Source organism: Lepidochelys kempii, chromosome 2 (genome assembly GCF_965140285.1).
Source record: "Lepidochelys kempii isolate rLepKem1 chromosome 2, rLepKem1.hap1, whole genome shotgun sequence".
NCBI lineage: Eukaryota > Metazoa > Chordata > Testudines > Cheloniidae > Lepidochelys > Lepidochelys kempii.
The window spans coordinates 222,576,368-222,594,692 of NC_136381.1; the positions used below are offsets into that span (position 1 = coordinate 222,576,368).

Here is an 18,325-nt window from a genome sequence, read left to right on the forward strand (position 1 = left end):
CTCCCCCTCCTCAAAATGCAAGTGTGGCATTTCCCATGAAAGGGAAAATCAGATTTCTGCTTAGCTCTACTGAACAGCCCTAGCTCCTATTCTTACCTGCACACTTATTAAGCCCATAGATCTGTGACTGTTTAGCCCTTCTGAAAAGCAAGCACAGTAATTTGGTGCCTGAATATGGAATCAGATGTCTAACTTTCTGTAACCAGTTTTGTTTGCAGTGCTGTAGCCATGTACCTTCCAAAGAGTTTTGGGTAGCTCAAAAGCTTGCCTCTTTTACCAACAGAATTTGGTCCAACCTCAGCAACCAATTTGTAAAACTTTAGCCTTAGTGACTGGTGCTTAGTTACAATGATGGCAAGTGCCTTAGAACAGATTTCAGCTCTGCATCTATGGCTATATTGCTTCTGTAGTAATAACAATTGTAGAGATTCATTTTTTGTCAGCAACATATGCAGCTGTGATGCAGACACACAGAGAGCAAGTATGCTGAATACTTTTCAGAAGAGGATCTTTTTTACACAGCCAGTTTTCTGACCCAAACCACTTTTTAGCCATTTTTGTCAACAGTTGCACTAAAAACATTACTGTAAATATCTGATGCAACATATAAACGTTCTTGTAATGATAAGTGCATCTGTAAATTTCAGAGATTTCAGTATTATAAATGCTTACTAGAAAGGAACATTCACAAATTCTGATTTATGGGAATGAATTCTGCAATATGGCAGAACAGTTTTAGCAGGACAATCTTTTTTTTCTTATGTTAAATATAATAATTCAGCTTGATTTGCTTGCAGAGAAATATTTAGTTTGTGTTCACACCTGAAGCAATTGTTAAAATATCAATAAAGCGTTCATAAGTCTGCCAAAAATCAACACATCAGGAAATCTAATGCATTCTTCTATGCCAAAGAGGATTTTTGTTTTAACTAGTCTTTATTATTATTTAATATTCATACAGCAGCAGCGCCCTTCATTACACAAAGGTTTCGGGTGCCTCTGTGACCTTTGTAAAATCAAGATTTATCTGTATAATTAATCCCCAGTGGCTCTTAAATGATTATTTGATAAGGAACTTGCATTTCATTCACACATCGCTCAATCCTGAAAAAAAATGAGCACCTTCTGTAAGGATCCTGTGGGCATCAAAAAAGGTTGAGGGTACTCAGAACTTTGCAGGAACTGGTCCAGAACGCACTGCAACTGTTAGGCTACTGTATGGTCTTGGGAAGCCAAGAATAAGGGTTTTCACAAGATTATTTTTGTTTGGGTTGGAAATGACCTTTAGTGGGTCTTTTCCCCTTCTCACCTTCCTATCTGTCATTGCAGGATAGATTTAACTTCTTAAAGTCTTCATGATAGCATCATTAACAAAGAGGACTCGTCAACCTTCCCCGACAGCTTTCTTGACCACTTTACTATGCTTATGGTTAAAGTATTTTATATACTTAAATTTAACACACATTTCCCTTAATGCTGGTTAAGTCCCATTAATTTCTTGCTCTGTCCTTTGTTCATTGATAAGAATTATTATTCCTTGTATTCTTACAACAGTTCTATGTGAGTTTGTAGAGAGTTATCAAGTCTCCATCTCCTCCAGACTGAATATGACCCATGTTTCTATATTTTCTCAGAGGTGTTAGCTGCAAGATCATCTATCATTGCTGAACTGCCTTCACTTTTGTCTACTTTATAAAAAATAAAATGCTGCTCAAACATCAATGGAGAACTCAAACTGACTTAAATGGGAACTGAAGTCCCAAATAAGGCCTAGCCAATATTTAATAGAAAGGAGCAACTGCTTCACTGATTTCATTCTGGAGACTCTTGTTAATACAAGAGTATGACACAGTATTGGGCTTTCTGCTACTAATCTGTATTGTTTACTCAAACAATTTATCATCTATTATAATTCTCATGCCATCCTTCTTTGTAGTACTAGTGCCTGGCCAGTCTCCTCCTATTCAATGTGCATTTGATTATTCCTTATTTATTGGGAAATGGGGATAACTAACGTTATACTTTCCAGACCCCCTGTGTCTTAATCTTGTTGGATTATAAAGGAGAAACCTGATAAGTTGCAGTGAAGCTGTAACATTAGAGCCATGAAATGAGATTTTTTTTAAGTGTGAAGAAAAGCGTTGGACTATGACATATTAATCAATATGGAAATGATCATCAACCAACTATATGATGCTGGACTAAGTTACTTCCAGTGCCACCTACCCAGCACCCCAGAAATGAGCTGTCCATAGCTATCTTAAAACAACTGTAAATTATAACAAATATTTTGTTCATTAGAGAAACAACATGGAGAAAAGCAAAGCTTGCATTTTGTGTATGACTTTAATAAAAACACATTTTTCTTATTAAAATCTTATGATGTTTTTGAATATATAAAACACAAAACAGGAAATCCGTTACTAAGGTCATATAAACACATTTTGGGGCTGATGACATCACAAACCATTTGAACTTCACTTTCATGGTTAAGATGATGTCCTGATATGTCAATGCAACTTTATAATTCAGATGCCTGTGTACTATCTTCCATTTGTGTACACACAGGTGAGTATACATACACACTTATGTACATACCTATCTATTGCGACAAAGTTCCTCCTCTGCCTTGGTGAGTTCTGCACTTTCTGGCAGATTTGCTCACCTCAGAGGTTCACGGCAGTCCTCAGTTTGGCTCCTTTTGTTAGTGGCACAAACCTGCCGTTTGCTCAACTAACCTCATCACTGGCCAGCATGGTGAAAAGGAGAACAATCCCTGCAGTCTCTGCTGATCCACCTAATGGGTCGGGGGACAGGTCAGAGACCGTCCCCTCTGGTGGGACCTACAATCCATGTCAACTCCTCTTATATCAAATAGAGAGTTGGGGGATGGGGGGAACCCAGGCCTGCCCTCTACTCCAGATTCCAGCCCAGGGCCCTGTGGATTGCAGCTGTCTCCAGCAACAGTTACGTGACAGTTACAACTCCCTGGGCTACTTCCCCATGGCATCCTCCCAATACCTTTTTTAGCCTCACCACAGGACCTTCCTCCTGATGTCAAAAATGCTTATACTTCTCAGTCCTCCAACAGTACACCTACTCACTCTCAGCTTCTTGCATGCCTCTTGCTCCCAGCTCCTTGCATGGCCTCAATAACTGAAGTGAGGTCCTTTTTAAAACTAGGTGCCTTGATTAACCTGCCTGTCCTAATTGATTCTGGTAGCTTCTTAATTGGCTCCAGGTGTCCTAATTAGCCTGCCTTAATTGTTTCCAGCAACTTCCTGATTGTTCTGGAACAGACTATGATCATACTCAGGGGAAAGGGACCTGCTTAATCTGGGGCTAATGTATCTACCTTCTATCACTCTCCTGTAGCCATCTGGTCTGACCCTGTCACACTATTTATAATATAGATATATTTAGTACCCGTATTCATACACTGTATATACACACAGCTTATTTGTTTATTTTTTGTACAATCAAGAGATTCATTTATAAGACATTTTATTATATTTTTCTCATTTTGGCAATTTTGTTCCTGTTTGATCTTTAGTAAATTTGGTAATTATAGACAGACCTAGAACACAGGAAAAAACACAATCTTGCCTTACTTTATTGAAACAACACAAACATGGATGAAACTTAAATGTTGTAGGCAATTCCACTGATAATTCATTGATGGTTTAATGAATATATAATGACCTCTGCTTTATTAACAGGCCTCCGTCACTTACACTTACTGATGAATATTCATTTTACAGCTGTTCTGTAGTGCTGCGCTGCCACTAAATAGTATAACACAAAGTGTTTGCTACCAGATACTGCATTTTGGTGAAAATGACAGGATTATGATGATATTCATTTATTCTTTACTATAAATTCTTAAAGTCACAACTATGATATTCATACACAGCAAATTAGATTAACAGGAGTTTAGGGTTGGTTCAAACAAACCTTGACTTAAGCCATCCAGGCAAGACACTTGCTGTACATCTAGGCTCTCCACTGGATCTCCTCTGGAAACGTCTCCAAAAGATGTTTGCCTTTCAAAAATGTTGTTGTTATTGTTAACCTGGCTCCCATTTTGCTTCAACAGCCTGAAAACTTCCGCTTCCAAGTCTCTAATCTAAGAGAAATACATCCAATTATTAGCCAAAATGAACAACTAGCATTTTTTCCAGGCTATCAGACAGCATTGCCTTATTGTTCACACACTTGAGTGAACATTACTCACACGAGCTTGTAAGCCTTGAACCTCTACAAGGTGCGCTTTCTCCAGTTCTTCTATTTTTTTTCGCTCAGCTTCCTGGCGTTTGATGAAGTCAAGTTCTCTTAAGGGAAAAAAAAACATTTGCTGGTATCAAAGCAATCACAGGTTCAAACAGGAAATTAACAAATGTAATGGCACATTAATATACCCGTTTGTTTAAAAAATAATCCTTAGTTAACAGGCGATTTGGTACTAATCCGATAATACTAAACATGCAGCTGCAAGTAGGAGAAAATAACTGAGCAGTTATCAACCCAAATGAATAAACTGTAAACATATTGTAGAAAACTAATTAAGGTAAAAATCCCACCTATTCAAACTGTCGACAACAACTGTGTTGAAACTGTGATAAACTAAATTAACCTTTTCATAATTTGTACTTATAAAGCATCATTACTTCAAATTATGTTGAATTTTGCAGTAACAGTTGGGATGGAATCGCTCTGTTAGATATGAAAATGACTGGGCATCAACACTTAATTTACATCTCTAATGCATAAGGTACAAAACTAATTATCCAAAAATTAAAAGTAAATCAGTGAGGTAATTTAGGATTTTGAAGCAGTCAAAAATTATAGGCCACATCCTCCACTGCTGTAACTCTCGGTAGTACAACTAAAGCAGGTTCACACCAGCTGACGGTTTGGCCCTTCTTCAATTGTCTTGAAAAGCTGAGGCCATTATTGATCCAATGGCACCATTCACAAGAGATGCCAGTTAGTTCTTGTAGGCTGGCAAAATTCCACTGTGGTTAATGACATTTTGTCTATCTAAAATCCTCCTTGCAGTTTCAGTGGGATAGGGTATTCAATTCCTCTGCTAGGAACTGTCTATTGTTACTATATACTGTTAAAACAGCTGAGTTTCATTATAGAAATGGATGATTTCAGTAGCAGATGAAGCAATCCTAGTGTAAAATTTGTAAAATTATTTGGAGAATGAAAAGTGTTGTATAAATGTAAGAAATTATTTCTGAGATGTCAGGAATGGGGGGGATCAGGAGAAACTGACTCCTTGCCCCCCACCCCCCCGCCAACTGCTGAGGTACGCTCTAGTTGATTCAGCTCAATTCAAACATACTCAAGAGCCAGGAAGAAGAAAAACACAGCGTGAGAATGTCTCAATATGATCTGCTGCTTCATGTTGCATCAATACAAAACAATACTTAGTCAAACTGATGCAACATCATCATAACAAACTGCTGCAAATATGGCTCTCTAACACTCCAAAGACGAATACTGCAAATTAATTCATTTATAGTCATTTAAAAATATGCACAATGCCGATATTTTTCAGTAATAAAAATCCCAATGATTTTGATTGGGGTAGCCAACCTGCGCCTGAGAAGGAGTCAGAATTTACCAATGTACATTGTCAAAGAGCCACAGTAACACGTCAGCAGCTCCCCCCAATGCCTGCTGGCAGTCCCATTGATCAGCACCTCCCCCTCCATCCCCATGCCTCCCACAGTGTGCAGGAGGCTCGGAGGGGGAATGGGAGAAGCAAGGGCATGGCAGGCTCGGGGGAGGGGGTGGGAAGGGACAGGGCCTTGGAGGAAGGGGTGGAGTGGGGACAGGGCCTGTGGCAGAGCCAGGGGTTGAGCAGTGAGCACCCCCTGGCACACTGGAAAGTTGGCGCCTGTAGCTCCAGCCCCAGAGTCGGTGCCTGTACAAGGAGCCGCATATTAACTTCTGAAGACCTGCATGCAGCTCTAGAGCCACAGGTTGGCCACCCCTGGTTCTGATGGTAGTGAAGTGAAAAATGTTGTTTACCTTACAGGCCTTTAACACTGGGTTTCATATTTCAAGAGAGATGCAGGTATCTGACATAAACATTCCCTATCTGGCCACTATTTCAATTTTTGGCCTGTAGCAGCTGCTTACTTTTGCTGAAAGTCCTTGATCAATTTCTTTGCTTTGTTATATTTCTTCTCCAAAGCCTGATACTGGCTTTGAGTCTCTTTGAGGTGTTCATTCACAGTGTGACACAGGGTTTGGGCCTCAATCCAGTAGCTCTCTAGTTTCATCATCCTTTCCTTATTCTCCTCAATGTTCTGTTGCAGCTGGGTCTTCTCCAGTTCCCATCTCACTTTCTCATTCTCTGCAGCCTGTAGCTGGACACAGCAAATACAGTGGCTTGAGAGTAAATAGCTGCATTAAAAATCAGTAATTCAAGATGCTTTGAAATACTGAGAGGTGTGAATAGCAGTCTCTTAATGATTATAAAGGCTGTGCATTACTAATGCAAAGAGCATTCCTGTACAATGAGAAAAGGAGTACTTGTGGCACCTTAGAGACTAACCAATTTATTTGAGCATAAGCTTTCGTGAGCTACAGCTCACTTCATCGGATGCTTCCTCCGGATGCCGATGAAGTGAGCTGTAGCTCACGAAAGCTTATGCTCAAATAAATTGGTTAGTCTCTAAAGTGCCACAAGTACTCCTTTTCTTTTTGCGAATACAGACTAACACGGCTGCTACTCTGAAACCTGTACAATGAGAAATTCTAATACATGTTTGACACGGAAGAATAAATAAACTTAAATTAATTTGAGTCTTTTGCATCTGGCATCCATTGCAGCTTCTATGCTCCCATTGAATGTAGTAGCATTTTAAGACTTCCAGCTTTCTAATGTTGGTGCATTCTGGTGGTGTGCCTGGGACATAGTGGGGCACTGGGAGTGTATTTTACCTCATGTATCTGAAGCAGGTATGTTAGAAAGCACTATGGACTAAGAAACTCAAGATTTTTTATTATTAGAATTACAAATTGTAACTTTCATATTTGATTTTACCACAAAGCTATTTAGAAAACAATGGAGGAAAAGCTAATTATGTCTTATCTAGCTAACTGCCTTCTTTTTGAAATCAGAAACTCTTTTGAATTTGAAATTTATTGCACCACTTTTCATGCAATGATAATTTCTTAGTCATAATCTGCGTAATTTAGAAAGTTAAAAAGGCAGATTCGTATCTTAATACATTGAGAGAAGTATTAGTAGAGCTAATATTAAATTTTAATTTGGAAGGTTTTTTTAATTAAACAAGTTTTAAACCCAATATTTCAACTAATTTTTAAAGCAGTTATAAGAATAGGAAAAATCTGGTTCTAGTTTATAAATCTTAAACTTGGTTTATTTTTTAAATTATCAAAGAGATGATACTGATAGAGAAAGTCCATTATATTTATTGGGGTCTGTCTTGCAAGGGGCTGAACACTCTGTCCATGATCCAACCAAGCACTTAAGCACCTGATTAACTTTAAGGCTAAGCACAGTGGTGATCCCACTGAGTGAAATCTTAGACCCATTGAAGTGAATGGGCGTCTTTCCATTGGTCCCACAGACAGGATTTTACCCAATAAATTCAGAGTAGTTAATCCTTTTGTATCAATGGAAGAAAAGTGCTAGGTAAAATCTAGATATTATTTATTATTATTAAAACTAACTGCAGGCTTAAGTGCTTGGCTGGATCAGGGCCAGATTTCTCAGCACCTTGCAGATTAAAGTCCATACAATTTACAAAAAGCAAATAATGTTTTATGCACTGCCTATTTACTTATCAACAGCAGTTAACTTGTACTGGCAAATCTGTGAAGATATCATAAACAATGCACACAACAAACAGAGTAACCTGTAGACTGAACCTATTGTTTTACTGGCAGTTTAACAAAAACCAGCCCTGGCTCTACTAAAAAGTAAGGGACAAATGTATGGCAAAGAAAAAGACAATGACTCCAATCCTGCCACTGGTTCTGCAGAGATGAATGCCTACGTCCAGGATGTATTACAGGGAAGTCAATGGGGCTGTGCATGGGCACAAAGGTGTATCCATGTAGGTGCAATTGCTGGATCAGAGTCTAAACTGGAAGGACAGAAAGAAATGTCTGGCTTCCTAAAATGAAAGAACAATGAGAGTTCACATAAAATAAAATTACAATTGCCTTTTAACAGTAATCTTAGCTGATCTATTTGATAAACACTAAGCTAATTATATGATGGGTGTGGATGTTTGTAAGAAAAAAATCAGCTGAATCCTTTTTCAATTTTAAAAATTGCTCTTTTGTCTTCCTTTTATTTTCTTCTGTAAGGTATATAAAATGTTATTGTAAAACCTATTACTCAACCACTGAATCATTATCAAAAACTGAACTCCTCGTAAAGGTTACATTGGTATTAAAAGGCCAAACATAAGAAAATACATTTTCTGTATATTAATAAATTAAATCTAATTTCTAAGAGCCAAGAGTGAGATAATTTCCTCCATCAAATCAATCAGCTTTTGCCTTTTATAACACATTTTAAACCGTATGCAGTAATTTCTCTTGTATGCAAAAAGCAAATATTGTATCCAAATAAATTAATAGTTAAAGGAAAGGAAAATGCCAAAAGTCATAGGGGGAGAATAAAATAGTTAGTCTTCAGATCTCTACTGATCAGAAAACTATTAAGAAGGCTACAATTATTGAATATAAATATGATTTATGGAATTGTTAAAGAAAATGAATTAGTACAGTATAAAGCTAAAAATCTGTCTTTTAGTCATTATGTTATCCTTCAAAATGCACATTTAATGAAAACTAGATATTTTAGCAATTTCTCAATAGCTATGCTTTAGATTTTACTGAAACGTCTACTGGAAGACTTACACCCAAATAAGCTTAATTTGAGTTTCATTTTAATTAGTCTTTCTTAGTAAGAACTTTGGTTTACATACAGATATGTCTTCCATCAGATAAAAGGGAAAAAAATCAGCATGAATTAACTATGTATTGATCCTTACCTTTGTCTTCAGCTTTTGGATCTCAGCCTCTGTAACTGCATGCTTGATTTGCAACTAAAATTTAAAGCACAAAATAAACACGTGAACTAAGAGACTGAGTGCTCCAATATTTTTAAAGCTTGTGCTGCCAGTTGAATACCTTATTACACAGCAGAAGGCCTAGAGAAGTGCTGCAGTGCAGTACATTGTAAATTAAAATGTCTAGCCTGCAAAATGACTCAGTCTGTGCAACCTAATTAAAGACAGCGTTCTGCCTAACCACTCATAATTTCAGATTAGGACACCCAATCTGTCTGGCAAAAAGAAACATCTTGCACTTAAAAAAAAAAAGAAAGAAAAAGAAAGAGAGATGAAGATAGCTTTTATCTTGCTTGGTTTTGCTCTCCTCTGATTTGAATGTGAAAATATCCCAGTGCACGCTGGAGTTCATAGAAAGTCCCATTGATTGGATTAAGCAGGCATGTCACAGAAAGCAAATACAGAAACAGATGATTTAATAGCTCCAAATGATAGAGAAGCTTGCAGGGAGGATTCCACACATACAGGTATCACATGCAAGGGAGAGGAAAAAGTGGCGATCTTCTCATAGGTCTTGTCTCCATTGCAACAGTTAGCTTGAGTTACTCCACTTGACCTAGACTAATTTGAGTGAGGGCAGCCACACTGCAATACAACACTCGAGCTACACAAAGTGATTGGATTAGCATCTGATGAGCAGTGCTAATCTGAGCTATAGCCTGTAGCTGAGTTCACACTGCATTACTAGCTGGAGCATCAGCAGCACTCGAGCATCAACCTATACTTGATGGAGCATCTAGCTTTAGTTTAAAATGCCACTTAACTCAAACTAGAGATTTCTGTGTTTGGAGTCAGGTTAGGGTCAAAACTTGAGTTATAGTTCAAGAGAACAGTGCAATGAAGACAAGCGCTCAGTCTATAGTTTATGCACATTGCAGTTTCACTGGATCATCTGTGACTGTGGGAGTCCCGTGGAGAGGGATTATTTATTTTAATATATATATTTACATTTTCAAAAGACTGCCTATATTTATCCAAATGCAACTTTACCCTAAGGTATCTTAACCTTTATTATTAGGGTCCTAGCAAATTCACAGCAATGAAAAACGTATCATGGACAGTGAAATCTGTTTTCCCCCCATGACATCTGGTCTTTTGTGTGCTTTTACCCTATACTATATGGATTTCATGGGGAGACAAGTGTTTCTCAAACTGGGGGTCCAGACCCAAAAGGGAGTTGTGGGGGGGGGGAGGTCACAAGGTTGTTGCAGGGGGTCACAAGGTTATTTATTGCCACCCTTACCTCTGCACTGCCTTCAGAGCTGGGAGGCCAGAGAGCAGCAGCTGTTGGCCAGGTGCCCAGCTCTGAAGGCAGCGCTCTGCCAGCAGCAGCGCAGAAATAAGGGTGGCAATGCCATACCCTGCCATTCTTTGATTTGCGTTGCTGCTGGCAGCAGCGCTGCCTTCAGAGTTGAGCTCCCGGCCAGCAGCTGCTGCTCTCCAGCTGCCCAGCTCTGAAGGCAGCGCCGCCGCCAGCAGCAGCACAGAAGTACGGGTAGCAGCATTACAACACCCCCCAACCCCCAAAGTCCTTTTTGGGTCAGGACCTCAACAATTACAACACGGCAAAATGTCAGATTTAAATGCCTGACATCATGAAATTTACAATTTTTAAAATCCTATGACCATGAAATTGACTAAAATGGACCATGAATGTGTTAGGGCCTATTTATTATAGATTATGAAGGCTGAATGGCAGTTACTTCATAGTTAAGGTTGGGGTATAGTTTGTACTTAAAGCAGCCAGCCTCTTTCTTTTGTATGAAAAACAGAGTGTCTCTGCTCCAAATGTGCAATGCATAATCTCTGCATAATGCTTAAATTTGCTGAGGATTTTCAAGTAAATTTTGTTAATTAATTTCCAAATCTAATCAAATCAAAACAAGGTTCAAAAGTTTGTATATAATGAGAGTTTGTACATATATCTAGGGTTATGTAATTATGTTATTAACAAAAAATTATGTTATTCAACACAACTGAAACCTTATGTTATTCAACACAACTGAAACCATGCTTAGCCATTGGACAACATGATTTACATTAGCCACTTCCATTTTCTAACAGGGTATGCAGGAGCCTTTTGGACCCATTCAGGAGAGGCGCAAAACCTTTGTCACATGCAGTAATGCTCCCTGCAGCTGAAAATGGGGATTAACACAGAGTATGGGCACTGGGTTTTCCTAGCCCCAGGCCATTTGTGCTATGCTGGAGAAGATTAACTCTGGCAAAAGGAATGACTGCTCTCTTGGAGACCAGGATGTCTATAAAACAGGTCAGTCAGTTCAGGGCCAGAGCTCTTGAGCTGGCTGAATACATTTCAAAGTTAGGATCTGTGGCAAAAGCAACAGCTACGATGATCAATACCAGCATCTTTGCGAAAGTGCCCAGCTGGCTCAGGGGTTCCACTTTCACAAGGCACTGGCATGAAGATACTTTGCTTCATAAAAATAATAGCTACTACTTTGTTACAAGTATAACTCTATAAATGCTGCCAGACTATAAATCCCCACTCCCATCCCCCGCATTAGGCTCTAGCTTTGGCACATTACTAGGGACAAGTGACAATAGTGTTGGTGTGACTGTCCAGAACTGAGCAGAAAGAATAGTAGAAAGCAAATATGGTCTGTATGTGGGGGTGATGACGGTGGTGGTGAGCTTGGTGAAGCAGATGCTGGAAGGAAGACCTCTCTACTGGGGCAGAGATGAAGTTGTGGTATATATGGATGTTGTGCTATTGGTCAGGTGTGTGTGTCTCTGATGCAAGAGTAAAAGTATGTACAGTTAGGTGCCTTATTTTTCATTTCCTTATTTTGTGCTAAGTATGTTATTTATAGATCAACTTTAACTGACACACAATGTACTGTTTTTGCATATTACTATCGATACTTCCTCCAACAAGAATTCCTCCTTTTTCAAGGCTAGGAGAGGAAAGTTTATGGGCCAGATCCTTGGATGGTATAAATCAGGATACCAGCTATGCAGATTTACACCAGCTGAGGATCTGGATCTATAGTTTAAAAAGAGTTTCCCATTATTTGGTGACTCAAAACTTTTCCACACAATTAGATGACTCAACTGTATTTTATAATTAAAAAGAAAGAAAAAATATCTAAGGGAAGCTCTCCTGAGGGCTAAATGCTTATCCAATTGAGTTACAAAAAGCCAATAAAGATGACTCTAAATTATATGCTGTCATCTGCCATTCCTGACCAGGTAAGACTAGCAGAGAGATAAGGATTTCTCTGCATGCACATTGGCCCCAGTTCTGCAATCAATGGAAGTTTCATGCACAGAAGATTGCAGGATTGGGCCTAGAATGTAGAAGGAGGAAGCTGAGCTCTTGCCAATAGTACAGCTCTTTAATGTTCTTGCATATTCCGTTTCCAATCTATGGCTTTGGGGCACTGAGGAAGACAACATCCTGAGAAAGAGAGGATGAGTGCAGGTGGCAAAGAGAATGCTTTTGTGCGTATAGATATTTTTAATATATCTTTTCTTTCATACAATTACAAAGATTGGGAATGAGTCAGATAAAACAGAAACAAGTGCCTTCCTAGCTCCAATAGGAACATATAACTTAGGTTAGTGGTTCACTTAATTCACTTCACCTGCGTAAAAGCCAAGTAGTAAAACGTTATATGGGTGAGATGTGGGGAGATGGGCCAGGGAGACAAACTCTGTTAACTCTAGAGTGGGGTGCACAACTGTCGTGCAGCTTTCAATGGCTGGACCAGCAGTCACAGCTGCTCCTTCACACTGGCACCAGTCCCCACATGGTGCTTAACCAGTGATCCTCACTGCCACAGTACCTCCAAAGAGCTTAAGTGGGCCTTCCACCCTTCGATCACTAGATGTTGGAACTATATCAGGAAAGGAGGAATTTTTGGACTCTTCCTTCTCTGTCCAGATAGGAGTGGAGGATTTGCAAGGAAGATGTTATGTTTAGTATCTACAAGATGCATCCATAATGTGTCAGACTTCTGAACTCCTTCACACCTGGGTCCCTGCACTGCAAGGCCTGGATCAGGCTGGTAACTGTGAGTGGCTAGAAGAACTATTTCTCCTGCGGGTGGAAGAAGAACAGGAAAAATTAGAAGAGAGCCACCTCAAAAATATGGTGTTTGTGCAAACACCAAACCTTTACTTAAATCTGCTATCTCACTGCCTTGCAGTAAGATGAGATGAAGGGGAGGATGGCTGTATTAGACTACGTCCTTTCCAGAGGTAATGATGCAATGGAAAGTTCATGATTTGATGCCGTGGGCCATCTGCTTGCAGCCCCTCTCCATCCCTCCTATAAAAGGTCACAAGCAAACAAACTATATTTAGACTATTATTAAAGAGACTTATATCAAACAAACAAACCCAAAGCTGATGCATAAATTACAATCTGCTCAGGTACAGATGGTTTTATCTGTTATTTTTATGCTTTCTCTTATTAAGTAAAAAATGAATACTGATCATTCAGTCAGATCATTGAATCAGCACATGGTACAGCAGATCCCACTGAGGTAGAAACAGAAGCAGAGACTTTTCTCACAAACATACCAGCGTGTAGACTGGACATTTGGAATGTTTTTGTTTGGACAAAAGGAATTATGTTTTGCAATACAGAGAGCAAATATATGTTTCTCTTTGACTGAAGGTAGAGGTGTAATGGACCTTTTAGTATATTTGTGTTTTAGCACTAAATTAGGTGCTAGGTAAATGGTTTGGCAAGCAAATCTGGATCTTAGATATATCATATGCATGTTCCTTGGGGGGAACAGGTCGTGTATGTTTCTTTCTATGTTTTACACAATGCCATGTACATTCTTGGCGCACAAACATTATTTCAGATTTTTATATATAGCACCATAAGTTTTTCTAGTGCTATACAGGATAATTGTTAACAACGATACTTTACTTTATGTGAAGTATTTCATCCTCAAAAGTGCTTTACAAATATTAACTAATTTATCCTCTTGACAATGTAAATAGTACTGCCAATATTTTATCAAGAGAAAAAAGGGTTTAAAGTGGTTTGTCTAAGACCACAAAGAATCTGTTTGCAGATCCAGTGTTACATTTTTGTATTGCAATAGGAAAGAAACTACCTAAAAAAGTCTCTTTTCAAGTTCATTCAAAGTTCAAAGCGTGCTTGGCTGTGTAATTATGTTTTATTTTTGCCTACAAATATGCGTAGGTTACATTAAAAAAATCCAAGAAAATATATGTATGTATTCCAATTTCCTTACTAAAAGAAAATTGTGTGACAAAAGTATAAGGTTTCTAAATAAGAGACATGGCAAACTTATTGGAGCATATTTTTCATCTGCAACAGTTGAATTCAATTCAACTTACTAGGTCACACTGTTATGTTTGAAGATGATGTCCAATCCACTATTATTCAATACTGTCATATAGCTCCATGATAAGAAGAAGAAAGAATAGCTCCTCTCTAACTACAACCCCAGCAAACATCAGCGTGGGTATGAATAGCACCAGTAGCACATCTAATGTTGAACGAATTCAGGGCAAATGCCATTAAAAACACAACTAACTCTAAGTCAACAAAACTTAGCTATATCCTGTTAAACGCAGACAGTGAACAAACAACAAGGCTGTGTTCATATTTTGCTTATAACTATGTTGGTTAGCAATCAAAGATTCAGCTGTAATATAAGTAGTACTTATGTGGTTACAATTTCCTTCTCAAGCTCTCTTAGAGCCACCTGGATTTGCAGCTTCCCAACTCCCTGATTCTGATATCATCTACGCTGGGACTTTGAGTTAAGTAAACCAGTTCCATAAACAGTTTAAAGCCAGCTTGGGCATATTCAAACACAGTGTAGCCCAGTCCACACTGGCTGGCCTAACCGTTTAACAGACTTAATGGGAACTATGTTCAAGCACAGATTTCAGGGTAATTCAATTAAAGGCCCACAGCTTGCCCACCACTGCTTTGCACTTTGGATAGCCTTTTATACAGAGAGAACAAAATGGATGTAAACATTACCAGATCAGAATGGAAGCATTTTATTAAGCACTGTGCACTCATTTCAAACAGTTATCAATGACTACACAAGATGCAAGGTAGTGGAGAATCAGGCCACCAGTGTGGACAGAATTCAACACAGCAGCTCACCATTGTCTATAGTCTGGGATTTTAAAAACCAGCCATCACGATGAGGAGAGTCAATGTCAAAATGTGCTGAAAAACTCCTTCCAAAGAGAAACACTTATGAACAATAAACACCTTAAGGCTGAAGAAGATACCAGCTGAGTGAGGAATGACACAGTGACTGGTTACCCTCTATGTCTAACTCCCAGTGCCAATCATATGTATTTATAGAAAATAAGAGAACTGGCTTTGGGAGGGCAGGGAAAACTGTTTCTTTTACATCTCCCCGCTGGCCCCAGGAGGGTGCTGCCGCTCACCTCCCCCATGAGGCTCCGGCTGCTCTCACCCCTTCCATCTTCACCCTATTTAAAAAAGAAAAATGGACTTTATTGTCACGGTTCTTGGCCCAATCGCTCCAGCCACGTGGGGAGCACTAATTGCAACCGCACATGTCTCACGTCCCCATTGACATCACACTTTGTGGAAGATGAGGCACAAACCATATCAAGAGCTCAGAACCTAAAGTACAGTGGCACTAGAGCTGCTATGTCTGTCATGCTTTGTGAGTGATTCACTGACTGCAGCTAACATCGCTGACCCAAGCCAGACTTAGTACTAGCAGGCGCTGTGCGAGCCTCCTCCCCACCCAGCACCATCAAAGCACCTCAACCCCAACCTGCAATGTGCCTGCTTCTCCAAAAAAGGAGCCTTTCTTAAACCAACTGCCAGACGTGTCGCACTGCAGTACTCTTAAGAGTGATTCTGTGATGTGGGTAGAAGGAACTAAGAGAGTCCACTACATTCATTTTCACTGAAGTGTAGCCCATTTGTCTCTCAATGAACTCCAGATTCAAATCTTAAAGTAAACATTTGTTTAGAAAGACAATCGATCCGCCAGCAATGAATTAACTTGCAGCTTCTTCTCCTAGCTGAAAAATTGCAAATAAAGTGCTGAGACATAAAAGGATTTTTTGTTGAAAATTTATTAAACTGTAAATCGTTCTAATAAGGAGCAATATTACCGATTCATGCTTTGGAGAGCCTTTGTCAACACAACAGATATCTGGCAACAAATTTTAAAAACAACTGAGAAAACGGGTCTCACTTATTTCAAGCATGACTGCTTGAGCCATTTACAACTATTGACTATACAAATAAGATGGAAATCAATTCTGTTATTCAAAGAGAAATCCAAATAATTGAAGAATGAGATTACTAGAACCAGTTCTGTCTCAGAAATCTCGCCCAGTTGTCCATCTTACCTCTTTGAATTTGTGAGCAAGCTTGGTGGTGTCCAGTTCGGTTGGGGAAAACATGTCATCATTCTCAGGAAGATCAAACACTTCAATGGCCATGTCACCTCCTGGAAGGACAGGTCCCATGTCTTCATCTTCTTCATCTGTAGCATATTCCCCTGTCTTAATATTATGGAGTTAAAATATTTCAGTTATCCTCTTATTAGACATGGCTTGTTTGCATTGTAATTAAAAAGTTAAATCTGTAACACCTGAACACTTCCATATGCTCACTGAGGTTAGTAAGCATGCACATACAGGATTCTGCATGCAACAAAGGTTATATTCTCTCAGATCTGGCACAAGCAGTTAGGAATCTCAGTAGTAAAAATACAGCTCAATCATAATGTTTTAGTGCACTGGGTTACAGGAAAACAAAAACATAGGTACTGCAGCATTTTCAGAAAAAATCAGTCTGTCTTTATAAAGCTGTAGTTTAGTGGCTCTCCATCTTTTTAATAGCAAGACCCCTGCCCTCTTCCATTTAACAAAGGTTTAGCTGGGAACTGTTCTCATTTAGCAATATGGAAAGGACAGGGCTGTGCTGACCCCTGGCACTTGTTTATAAGACCACTGGAGATTGTGACCCTTAGGCTGAAAAGCCACAGTGCATTTGAATATTGGGTGGTTTATTCATTATGTCTGAATTCATATAAGCAGCATAAGATCTGCATGAAAAGATACTTTTCTGAAAAAAAAATCAATGGGGGTGAAAAGCTGGCCCACTGTAGTCAACGGCCAAATTCCCATTGGCTTCAATGGGGACAGGATTTCACCCTGTATGAGCAACCTGATTTCACTGGTTTTGAACAAGAGTGGTGGGTGTTTCTTGGGTTGGTGAAATGTGGTTTGTGGAATGAGCACTCTCTTACAAGATGGAGAGAATGCTGAAAAACTATAAACAATCTTCAAACCATTTCTCAAAAATGGGAAATACAATCTAATGTTAATGAAGAAGAAAATGGCATATCATTATTGCAGAACACTCCCAGGAGTTCTAAACTAACATGTAATAAGGACAACTCCCTTTAAATTAGAGTCTTAATCTCAATCTTAATTGACATCATGTAAATGTTAATAATATCTGTGATGTGCTGTACTTACAGTTATGCTGTTATGACAGCTGGGATTGGCTGGTCAGAGAGCTAATCTAAAACTTCCTATACTCCAGTGGATAACAAGGAGAGTGGTGTGGGAGATGTTATGCTGACACTAGGGCATCCAGGTTTCCCCCACTCTGAAGGACTCTTCAGGCAGCCAATTAAAAAGGCATTCCAGCTGCTCTGCATTGCTAGACTGGAGGCCAGAATCAGGCCCTAAGAGTCAAGGTTCCCGAGTTCAATTACCATTTCTGTCACTGACTTGCTATGTAAACTTGGAAAAGTCATTTAACCTCTCACTGCACCACAGCTTCCCCAGTAAAAAAGGGAATAATAATACTTACCCACAGAAGTGTTATGAGGTTTAATTAACATCTGTAAAGTGCTCTCAGACCCTCAGATGAAAGTGCACAGCATTTCAATCACAAATCTATTCTCATCAAGCTCGAAGTAATTGCTAGTGCCATTTTTTATTAATACATTTTAAATATTGGGGGGAGATTTTCAAAGGCACAAACAGCATTTAAGCACCTAACTCTTATTGCCTTTCAATGGGACTCAGATACCTAACTGCCATTTGCACCTTTGCCAAGCAACCCCATTATTTAAACAGTGGTATACAGCATGTTAGGTGTTTTACACACAAGTATGAACAATATTATTGGCAATGAATATATAATAAATATCACCACTTTTCAC

The 18,325-nt window shown here is 39.0% G+C and overlaps 1 protein-coding gene across 12 annotated transcripts in view; it reads right to left on the bottom strand.

Moving 5' to 3' along the window:
• Nucleotides 1-18,325, bottom strand: part of PPP1R9A (protein phosphatase 1 regulatory subunit 9A) — a 257,036-nt gene that overhangs the window by 40,051 nt on the left and 198,660 nt on the right. For 8 of the 12 annotated variants that reach the window (XM_073333895.2, XM_073333897.2, XM_073333902.2 and 5 more), the window contains 6 exons: nucleotides 16,494-16,649; nucleotides 15,549-15,593; nucleotides 9,051-9,104; nucleotides 6,154-6,383; nucleotides 4,235-4,331; nucleotides 3,955-4,126 (listed from right to left, as the gene is read on the bottom strand). In XM_073333895.2, coding sequence (XP_073189996.1) covers nucleotides 3,955-4,126; nucleotides 4,235-4,331; nucleotides 6,154-6,383; nucleotides 9,051-9,104; nucleotides 15,549-15,593; nucleotides 16,494-16,649 — 754 coding nt within the window. The remainder of the gene's footprint in view (nucleotides 1-3,954; nucleotides 4,127-4,234; nucleotides 4,332-6,153; nucleotides 6,384-9,050; nucleotides 9,105-15,548; nucleotides 15,594-16,493; nucleotides 16,650-18,325) is intronic. The other 4 variants (XM_073333905.2, XM_073333903.2, XM_073333906.2 and 1 more) reach the window with 1 other exon arrangement.